This window comes from Hippocampus zosterae, chromosome 16, assembly GCF_025434085.1.
Source record: "Hippocampus zosterae strain Florida chromosome 16, ASM2543408v3, whole genome shotgun sequence".
In the NCBI taxonomy this organism is placed as follows: domain Eukaryota; kingdom Metazoa; phylum Chordata; class Actinopteri; order Syngnathiformes; family Syngnathidae; genus Hippocampus; species Hippocampus zosterae.
This window is the reverse complement of record NC_067466.1, coordinates 12189867-12201352: the sequence shown is the minus strand read 5'-3', so window position 1 is coordinate 12201352 and position 11486 is coordinate 12189867. Positions and strand designations below refer to the sequence as shown.

Here is an 11486-nt window from a genome sequence, read left to right as displayed (position 1 = left end):
CGAACAAACACAACCTGAACGCAAGCAGGCAACAAAATACAAGCTAACTGACGAGCCAATAAGGTACACCTGGAGCTGCAGGGACCTGATTGGTTGGCACAAGGAACATGGCGGACAAGATCAGGTGGAAATGAAAACCTAACGAGAAAAGACAAGAAGGAAAACAAGCAACCTGAACCCAGGCCAAACATAATCTTAACAACAAAAACACCTGGCAGAGAATACTGAAAATATTGATTAAATTGCTTTTCTATGACAAGGAATGCGCAATTTCGATACATTTTTCTCAAAGCACTGGAATTATTTTTTTTAGATCCACCTTGATATATATATCTATATCTATATATCCATATAGATATAGATATAGATTTTTTTTATACTGCTCACAACCTTAAGGAAGCCTATTCGTATGCTCAACAATCTCAGTAACATTTGTAATTTCTCCCAACGTCGAGCACGCAAATAAACCACTTGAAATTAAACACGAAATTAAGTAAAACATTGATGATCAAGATCTAAGGATGAGGGATTTAAAGGAAATCATGTTTTTGAAAGCAGTCTTTTTCACATTTGAACTCAATTACACAGGTTTGAGTTTTCGCAGAGCAGATACTGGATGCGAGCCGCTGATGGCATCCAGGCAGTAGGAAAAAGTTTGAGCAAACGTTGAGTAAAGAGTAACGGTTTGAGTGAATCGTAATTTTACTGCAAACGCATTATCTATGAAGACTAAAAACTTGTAATTAATCAAAGGCTTACTAGGAATTAGTGGATTTCCGGGTAATTCCTGATCCACTGTGTCTTAATGCACAGAGTAGTTACGCCATCCTAATTGTGTGTCGAGTGTTGGGTTTTTCTGTCTGTGAGCTTTGAGGTCTTCGTGTGCAGCACCAAAAACTTGCAGTTCCAATCATACCATCTGTTATTGCGCTCACATACTCCTGCTTCGGTATTACTTAAAAGCAGAAGAATTGCCGAAACTACATATGAGAAAAAGAAAGGATTCGGATTTCTGGATATATTCTCGTGGGTGACAGAAGTTCAATGTGAAAGGACTTTTGCCATGAGACCTCGGTGGCAGGTTAAAGTCCTGCTATGGAACTTAAAACATTCTACGAAAATCCATCCACTTTCTATGATGCTTATCGTGTTCAGGGTCGAGAGGAGCCAGAGCCAAAACAATGAAATAACATCCTGGATTGGTCACCAGTCAATCACAGAGCATATATAGATAGAGAAGCAGTTACACTCACACATTGACTACATTTAAACGTAGTCAGTATTCGGGTTAAGGTCAAACTTGCATTTCCTGAAACATGCGTAATAACACATTTATAAGCGTATTACCAGATTTAAACGGTGACGCACGGACGTCGTGACACAAATAGACGAGTCTTCCGTTTGTTACCGTATTTTCCGCACTATAAGGCACTTTGGACTTTCAATCGAGCTGTCAGTGAATGGCCTACTTTAAACCTGTTTTCATGTACAGTATAAGGTGCACCACGTGTCTGAGCTTGTTTACCTCTGCACATGTATTTCTGGCGAGTTGCATGCCAGATGTGAGGACTCATCTGTGTGCAAACCGTATCATTTTCGCCGTCGAGACAGAAAATAACGTTAAAAACGCAATCGAAATCAATGTATACAAGTTAGGCTAGCTACAGTGAGGGTGCCGTGCATCGAGTCTTGCGGGAACGGTTACCAGGCCAGATGACTTGATGATTATCAAAACTTTTCCCATTACTCCGACGTCCCCGTTGCAATTTCTGAAAGAGACTCTTTAAGAAAAATCTTCCATTTCTTAGTTTCATTTTGCCCCCTGTTCTTCTCCTTGTTTCTTAGTAATACTGACGAGATGAAAGCAAGGGAGAGGTGGGTTGATCTTGCGAAGATCCAAGAAACCGAGAGAGACAGCAAGAATTCAAGTAAATGCGCTCTCCAGCTTGGCCCACACAATGTGTGCCTGGTCGTGCGGAACGTTCATCTCCTCTTTTCTCTCTCTCTCACACACACACACACACACACACACACACACACACACACACACACACACACACACACACACACACACACACACACACACACACACACACACACACACACACACACACACACACACACACACACACACACACACACACACACACACACACACACACACACACACACACACACACACACACACACACACACACACACACACACACACACACACACACACATACGTGTTTTGGTGCATTTTCAGGACGTCCGTTTGTTCACCCGACATATGGGTACATGCCTTTCCCGTGGTCCTACAGGCTCCAAAAAAATATGGTAACCATGAAAAAAAATCAGGAAGACAGCCATCTACTCAGATTTTGGCTAGGACGTAATTTTTTTTTGATTTATGACAAAACTACTACATATGAGGACATTGACAGGTTTTTGTGTATTATGGAGACAGTCACCTCAAACACACTACCATTTCATGTTTTTGTGAATTTTGAGCCCCCTGGATACACATCATTTTCAAGTATATATGACTTATGAAGACCAGCTAAGAGTAAAGTGTGTATTTTTAAATTGACTCATGTTACATACCAACAGTATATGTTAGGCACATGTGTCCAATTGTCATGCTCGGGCATGGGGAGAACTCTACAAAGGAAGGATGCCCAGATTCAAACATTCAAATATCAATTGCTGAACTGTGAGGCGAATGTGCCAAACAGTCGTTATACCCGTCATCCCTCAAATATTCACATTAATAATACAAGATAGTAAAATAAGCTGTGAAGAAGAAGAGACGGTTAAATATGTGGTCAGTCCACTTTCTTATTTTTTAATTGCTGACAATATGAAATTATGAACACAGAAAACATGCCACCTCCTCTCCATGACACAAAGCACTGCAATAGATGAGGGTTGTTTGAACTGAAGAAGATTATGTCAAAATGTGAATACTGCGATGAAGAATTTTTAATGAATCTGGCCATATATTGTGCCATGTGTGTAGCAACTTCTTTAGCTACCGTTAGACAAAAGCAACTTTTCAAAAAGTATTGAAATTCTTGAAATAGGATGAATTCAAATGTTTTAGGGTTTTTCCAAAATATCACCTCAAACCTAATAAGCCTATCTTTTGTGAGAAGTTTGTATATCGTACGTACGTTTATATACAGCAGGAGTGTCCAAAGTCGGTCCTCAAGGGCCGCTGTCTTTTTGTTTTCCAGCTCTCCCAGGATGTTCTAATGCTGCATCAGAGCTGACTGATGAACTGATCATCTGAAACAGGTGTGATGCAGCCGGGAGAGCTGGAAAACAGGCACGACAGTGGCCCTCCAGGCCCAGATCGGGACATGCCTGATATACAGTATAATTTACATGTTCATACATCTTCAAGGATTTTCCAAATTGCTCTTGAAGATCATGAAACAACAAACGTGAAACACAGTATCCAACAACAAATATGAAATCCATAATTGACCATCCCACCCTAAATGCACCATTGCTATTGCTTTAGTTAACTTGAACTGAAATGTACCCAGACGTGCTCGCATTTCAATGGACTAGCCATTCATTTCCCTTTTTAATGCAGTTATATCCTGTTGTGGATGTAGTTTTTGATGGACACCCAGCCTCTGTCGTTCAGAGCTGCTGGCTCTGCGTGGAGACAGGACTCACAGCTCGTTTTACCTGAAACTTTATGGCTTGTTATGAAATCAAACATATGTCGCTCAACAGCCTTCACTTCATAATCTGTCCACGCGCGTCTCTTATTCCCACCTGTAAAAGAAGGCATTATTTATTAAAAATGGAAAAATAAAATAATCAAAATAAGATATTCCAGGAAATAATGAGAATTTTGAAAATTTGAGAATTTTGAGAATTTATCTCTCATTCCATTCATGGTCTCCAGAGGGTTCAGTCAGGTCACTTGGTGTCTGGAACATAACATTACGGTGTCAAAATATTCAGCATTCTTCATTCTGACCAGTTAAGAAATGAATAAACATTAATTATCATTGAACATTGCTCACGGGAGAGTTTGGGATGAATATACCACACTATAGAAAGTTAACACTGTTCAGTTCTGTGGACATTCGAACACAGGCTCTCCAGAGTTAAGTCCAGACAAAAATCATATCACCTGAAACACACTCCGGTTTTTCAGGTCTGAAGAAATATGAGGACATGACGACTGAAATCATGGAGAGTCCATGTTTCTGATTTATAACTTCTCCTGTGTTTGTCAAAGAAAGCTGAAAACTCAAACCTAGTATATAATAAGACGTAGTAACCTGTTGTAAGGAAGAAGTGGATCTTCCACTCCTTTCTTGATCTTCAAAAGGTTTCATCAGGATCGGAACACTTGGTGTCTACAACATAGCAACAGTGCAGTGTCAGAAATATTCAAATTTATTCATCCTGATTAGTTAATAAATGAATAAACATTGTTATTCATTGAACATCGCTCACAGGAGGGTTTGGGATTAATATAAGACACTATAGAAAGTTAACACTGTTCAGCTCTGTGTAACAGCAATATGGGGACATTCGAACACAGGCTCTCCAGAGTTAAGTCCAGACAAAAATCATATCACCTGAAACACACTCCGGTTTTTCAGGTCTAAAGAAATATGAGGACATGACGACTGAAATCATGGAGAGTCCATGTTTCTGATTTATAACTTCTTCTGTGTTTGTCAAAGAAAGCTGAAAACTCAAACCTAGTATATCATGACAAGAAGTAGTAACCTGTTGTAAGGATGAAGTGTGTCTATCATTCCATTCATGGTCTCCAGAGGGTTCAGTCAGGTCACTTGGTGTCTGCAACATAACATTACGGTGTCAAAATATTCAGCATTCTTCATTTTGACCAGTTAAGAAATGAATAAATAGTAATTATCATTGAACATTGCTCACGGGAGAGTTTGGGATGAATATACCACACTATAGAAAGTTAACACTGTTCAGTTCTGTGGAACAGCAATATGGGGACATTCGAACACAGGCTCTCCAGAGTTAGGTTAAGACAAAAGTCATGTCACCTGAAACACACTGAGGTTTTTCAGGTCTGAAGAAATATGAGGACATGACGACTGAAATTATGGAGAGTCTATGTTTCTGACTTATAACTTCTCCTGTGTTTGTCAAAGAAAGCTGAAAACTCAAACCTAGTATATCATGATAAGAAGTAGTAACCTGTTGTAAGAATGAAGTGGATCTCTCACTCCATTCATGGTCTCCAGAGGGTTCAGTCAGGTCACTTGGTGCCTGCAACATAACATTACGGTGTCAACATATTCAGCATTCTTCATTCTGACCAGTTAAGAAATGAATAAATATTAATTATCATTGAACATTGCTCACGGGAGAGTTTGGGATGAATATACCACACTATAGAAAGTTAACACTGTTCAGTTCTGTGGAACAGCAATATGGGGACATTCGAACACAGGCTCTCCAGGGTTAGGTTAAGACAAAAGTCATGTCACCTGAAACACACTCAGGTTTTTCAGGTCTCAAGAAATATGAGGACATGACGACTGAAATCATGGAGAGTCCATGTTTCTGATTTATAACTTCTCCTGTGTTTGTCAAAGAAAGCTGAAAACTCAAACCTAGTATATCATGATAAGAAGTAGTAACCTGTTGTAAGGATGAAGTGGATCTCTCACTCCATTCTTGGTTTCCAGAGGGTTCAGTCAGGTACCTGTCACTTGATGTCTGCAACATAACAACATTACGGTACAAAAGTTTCAGCATTCATCATTCTGACCAGTTAAGAAATGAATAAACATTATTTCTCATTGAACATTGCTCACAGGAGAGTTTGGGAATAATGTACAACACTATAGTAAGTTAACACTGTTCAGCTCTGAGTAAGAGCAATATAGGGACATTCGAACACAGGCTCTCCAGAGTTAGGTTAAGACAAAAGTCATGACACCTGAAACACACTCAGGTTTTTCAGGTCTACAGAAATATGAGGACATGACGACTGAAATCATGGAGAGTCCATGTTTCTGATTTATAACTTCTGCTGTGTTTGTCAAAGAAAGCTGAAAACTCAAACCTAGTATATCATGACAAGAAGTAGTAACCTGTTGTAAGGATGAAGTGTATCTATCATTCCATTCATGGTCTCCAGGGGGTTCAGTCAGGTCACTTGGTGTCTGCAACATAACATTACGGTGTCAAAATATTCAGCATTTTTCATTTTGACCAGTTAAGAAATGAATAAATATTAATTATCATTGAACATTGCTCACGGGAGAGTTTGGGATGAATATACCACACTATAGAAATTTAACACTGTTCAGTTCTGTGGTACAGCAATATGGGGACATTCGAACACAGGCTCTCCAGATGTTAGGTTAAGGCAAAAGTCATGTCACCTGAAACACACTCGGGTTTTTCAGGTCTAAAGAAATATGAGGACATGACGACTGAAATCATGGAGAGTCCATGTTTCTGATTTATAACTTCTCCTGTGTTTGTCAAAGAAAGCTGAAAACTCAAACCTAGTATATAATGATAAGACGTAGTAACCTGTTGTAAGGAAGAAGTGGATCTTCCACTCCTTTCTTGATCTTCAAAAGGTTTCATCAGGATCGGAACACTTGGTGTCTACAACATAGCAACAGTGCAGTGTCAGAAATATTCAAATTTATTCATCCTGATTAGTTAATAAATGAATAAACATTGTTATTCATTGAACATCGCTCACAGGAGGGTTTGGGATTAATATAAGACACTATAGAAAGTTAACACTGTTCAGCTCTGTGTAACAGCAATATGGGGACATTCGAACACAGGCTCTCCAGAGTTAAGTCCAGACAAAAATCATATCACCTGAAACACACTCCGGTTTTTCAGGTCTAAAGAAATATGAGGACATGACGACTGAAATCATGGAGAGTCCATGTTTCTGATTTATAACTTCTTCTGTGTTTGTCAAAGAAAGCTGAAAACTCAAACCTAGTATATCATGATAAGAAGTAGTAACCTGTTGTAAGGATGAAGTGGATCTCTCACTCCATTCTTGGTTTCCAGAGGGTTCAGTCAGGTACCTGTCACTTGATGTCTGCAACATAACAACATTACGGTGTCAAAAGTTTCAGCATTCTTCATTCTGACCAGTTAAGAAATGAATAAACATTATTTCTCATTGAACATTGCCCACAGGAGAGTTTGAGAATAATGTACCACACTATAGTAAGTTAACACTGTTCAGCTCTGAGTAACAGCAATATGGGGACATTCGAACACAGGCTCTCCAGAGTTAGGTTAAGACAAAAGTCATGACACCTGAAACACACTCAGGTTTTTCAGGTCTGAAGAAATATGAGGACATGACGACTGAAATCATGGAGAGTCTATGTTTCTGACTTATAACTTCTCCTGTGTTTCTCAAAGAAAGCTGAAAACTCAAACCTAGTATATCATGATAAGAAGTAGTAACCTGTTGTAAGGATGAAGTGGATCTCTCACTCCATTCTTGGTTTCCAGAGGGTTCAGTAAGGTCACTTGGTGTCTGCAACATAACATTACGGTGTCAAAAGTTTCAGCATTCTTCATTCTGACCAGTTAAGAAATGAATAAATATTAATTATCATTGAACATTGCTCACGGGAGAGTTTGGGATGAATATACCACACTATAGAAAGTTAACACTGTTCAGTTCTGTGGAACAGCAATATGGGGACATTCGAACACAGGCTCTCCAGAGTTAGGTTAAGACAAAAGTCATGTCACCTGAAACACACTCAGGTTTTTCAGGTCTGAAGAAATATGAGGACATGACGACTGAAATCATGGAGAGTCTATGTTTCTGACTTATAACTTCTCCTGTGTTTGTCAAAGAAAGCTGAAAACTCAAACCTAGTATATCATGATAAGAAGTAGTGACCTGTTGTAAGGATGAAGTGGATCTCTCACTCCATTCATGGTCTCCAGAGGGTTCAGTCAGGTCACTTGGTGTCTGCAACATAACATTACGGTGTCAAAATATTCAGCATTCTTCATTCTGACCAGTTAAGAAATGAATAAATATCAATTATCATTGAACATTGCTCACGGGAGAGTTTGGGATGAATATACCACACTATAGAAAGTTAACACTGTTAAGTTCCGTGGAACAGCAATATGGGGACATTCGAACACAGGCTCTCCAGAGTTAGGTTAAGACAAAAGTCATGTCACCTGAAACACACTCAGGTTTTTCAGGTCTGAAGAAATATGAGGACATGACGACTGAAATCATGGAGAGTCTATGTTTCTGACTTATAACTTCTCCTGTGTTTGTCAAAGAAAGCTGAAAACTCAAACCTAGTATATCATGATAAGAAGTAGTAACCTGTTGTAAGGATGAAGTGGATCTCTCACTCCATTCTTGGTTTCCAGAGGGTTCAGTCAGGTACCTGTCACTTGATGTCTGCAACATAACAACATTACGGTACAAAAGTTTCAGCATTCATCATTCTGACCAGTTAAGAAATGAATAAACATTATTTCTCATTGAACATTGCTCACAGGAGAGTTTGGGAATAATGTACAACACTATAGTAAGTTAACACTGTTCAGCTCTGAGTAAGAGCAATATGGGGACATTCGAACACAGGCTCTCCAGAGTTAGGTTAAGACAAAAGTCATGACACCTGAAACACACTCAGGTTTTTCAGGTCTACAGAAATATGAGGACATGACGACTGAAATCATGGAGAGTCCATGTTTCTGATTTATAACTTCTGCTGTGTTTGTCAAAGAAAGCTGAAAACTCAAACCTAGTATATCATGACAAGAAGTAGTAACCTGTTGTAAGGATGAAGTGTATCTATCATTCCATTCATGGTCTCCAGGGGGTTCAGTCAGGTCACTTGGTGTCTGCAACATAACATTACGGTGTCAAAATATTCAGCATTTTTCATTTTGACCAGTTAAGAAATGAATAAATATTAATTATCATTGAACATTGCTCACGGGAGAGTTTGGGATGAATATACCACACTATAGAAATTTAACACTGTTCAGTTCTGTGGTACAGCAATATGGGGACATTCGAACACAGGCTCTCCAGATGTTAGGTTAAGGCAAAAGTCATGTCACCTGAAACACACTCGGGTTTTTCAGGTCTAAAGAAATATGAGGACATGACGACTGAAATCATGGAGAGTCCATGTTTCTGATTTATAACTTCTCCTGTGTTTGTCAAAGAACATTGAAAATTCAAACCTAGTATATCATGATAAGAAGTAGTAACCTGTTGTAAGGATGAAGTGGATCTCTCACTCCATTCTTGGTTTCCAGAGGGTTCAGTCAGGTACCTGTCACTTGATGTCTGCAACATAACAACATTACGGTGTCAAATGTTTCAGCATTCTTCATTCCAACCAGTTAAGAAATGAATACATATTAATTATCATTGAACATTGCTCACGGGAGAGTTTGGGATGAATATACCACACTATAGAAAGTTAACACTGTTCAGTTCTGTGGAACAGCAATATGGGGACATTCGAACACAGGCTCTCCAGAGTTAGGTTAAGACAAAAGTCATGTCACCTGAAACACACTCAGGTTTTTCAGGTCTGAAGAAACATGAGGACATGACGACTGAAATCATGGAGAGTCTATGTTTCTGATTTAGAACTTCTCCTGTGTTTGTCAAAGAAAGCTGAAAACTCAAACCTAGTATATCATGATAAGAAGTAGTAACCTGTTGTAAGGATGAAGTGGATCTCTCACTCCATTCATGGTCTCCAGAGGGTTCAGTCAGGTCACTTGGTGTCTGCAACATAACATTACGGTGTCAAAATATTCAGCATTCTTCATTCTGACCAGTTAAGAAATGAATAAACATTATTTCTCATTGAACATTGCCCACAGGAGAGTTTGAGAATAATGTACCACACTATAGTAAGTTAACACTGTTCAGCTCTGAGTAACAGCAATATGGGGACATTCGAACACAGGCTCTCCAGAGTTAGGTTAAGACAAAAGTCATGACACCTGAAACACACTCAGGTTTTTCAGGTCTAAAGAAATATGAGGACATGACGACTGAAATCATGGAGAGTCCATGTTTCTGATTTATAACTTCTCCTGTGTTTGTCAAAGAAAGCTGAAAACTCAAACCTAGTATATCATGACAAGAAGTGGTAACCTGTTGTAAGGATGAAGTGTATCTATCATTCCATTCATGGTCTCCAGAGGGTTCAGTCAGGTCACTTGGTGTCTGCAACATAACATTACGGTGTCAAAATATTCAGCATTCTTCATTTTGACCAGTTAAGAAATGAATAAATATTAATTATCATTGAACATCGCTCACGGGAGAGTTTGGGATGAATATACCACACTATAGAAAGTTAACACTGTTCAGTTCTGTGGTACAGCAATATGGGGACATTCGAACACAGGCTCTCCAGATGTTAGGTTAAGGCAAAAGTCATGTCACCTGAAACACACTCGGGTTTTTCAGGTCTAAAGAAATATGAGGACATGACGACTGAAATCATGGAGAGTCCATGTTTCTGATTTATAACTTCTCCTGTGTTTGTCAAAGAAACCTGAAAACTCAAACCTAGTATATCATGATAAGAAGTAGTAACCTGTTGTAAGGATGAAGTGGATCTCTCACTCCCTTCTTGGTCTCCAGAAGGTTCAGTCAAGATCCCGTCACTTGGTGTCTGCAACATAACACCATTACGGTGCCATTACGGGACATTCGAACACAGGCTCTCCAGTGTTAGGTCCAGACAAAAGTCATTTCACCTGATCACACTCAGGTTTTTCAGCAACATTACAGTATCAGAAATATTCTAAAAAGTATTCTACAGTAACTGGGAAGTATGAGGGCATGACTGAAATCATGAAAATCAACATTATAGCAACCATAGAGTGTCAGAAATATGTCGTAGTTACATGACTTTTGAATAAATTAAACTTCATACACAGCACAAGCCGGCTCTTTATGGTAGTTACCACTGTACAGCTCTTATAGCTAACAATTTCAGGACAACAGACATGACTGAGTTCAAATAATAAAGACAACACCCGAAACATACTCTTTCAGACTAAAACAATGTAATGACTGAAAAATAATTCCGGTGACCATTCGTTGTTTTCAACTAAGTAGAGACTTTTGATGGGCAGTACAAATTGCTGATAAAAATGTGGATTTGTCAAACAGCTACCACAGCCTTCTTCAAACAGGTGAAATAAGCATTATGAAGGAAGTTTAAAGGCATCTAATTTTCCTCGACTATTACGGATGGTATGTGTTTTTATGAATTGTGATATTTGGTGAAGCACAATATTTTAACAGAAGCCGAATAATTTCTATTTCTATTTTTTCATTCCAAGATATTCCTAATTCTACATGGCAATACAATATTCTCAATAATTGAATGATAATGGCTGCTAAACATTTTCTTCAAAAGTACTTCAATTATTTTTGCTCCAATATGATCAATGGCATAAAAAATATGCTGTTT

General features: G+C 38.7%; 1 protein-coding gene across 13 annotated transcripts; it reads right to left on the bottom strand.

Moving 5' to 3' along the window:
• Window positions 1-1993: 1993 nt before the first annotated feature.
• On the bottom strand, window positions 1994-11214 carry LOC127588078 (cell surface glycoprotein 1-like). 13 transcript variants are annotated; one of them, XM_052046627.1, is made up of 13 exons: window positions 10602-11211; window positions 9707-9778; window positions 9251-9328; window positions 8803-8874; window positions 8348-8425; window positions 7901-7972; window positions 7454-7525; window positions 6998-7075; window positions 6093-6164; window positions 5638-5715; window positions 4744-4815; window positions 4287-4364; window positions 1994-3929 (listed from the first exon to the last, which is right to left on the bottom strand). In XM_052046627.1, the coding sequence occupies exons 1-13, from the start codon at window positions 10686-10688 to the stop codon at window positions 3876-3878; spliced, it is 963 nt and encodes a 320-aa protein (XP_051902587.1). In that variant the 5' UTR covers window positions 10689-11211; the 3' UTR covers window positions 1994-3875. The 13 variants fall into 13 exon arrangements, with proteins under 13 accessions (XP_051902587.1, XP_051902592.1, XP_051902590.1 ...); XM_052046632.1 differs by lacking the exon at window positions 5638-5715 and having other exon boundaries at window positions 10602-11213; XM_052046630.1 differs by lacking the exon at window positions 8803-8874 and having other exon boundaries at window positions 10602-11213.
• Window positions 11215-11486: the final 272 nt, after the last annotated feature.

Coding starts and splice junctions, on each gene's coding strand:
- LOC127588078 (XM_052046627.1), bottom strand. CDS start 10,688: ATGTTGCAGACACCAAGTGACGGGATCTTGACTGAACCTTCTGGAGAC. Junction 7,076..7,453: donor CCACTTCATCCTTACAACAG/GTTACTACTTCT, acceptor GTTATGTTGCAG/ACATCAAGTGACAGGTACCT. Junction 6,165..6,997: donor CCACTTCATCCTTACAACAG/GTTACTACTTCT, acceptor GTTATGTTGCAG/ACACCAAGTGACCTGACTGA.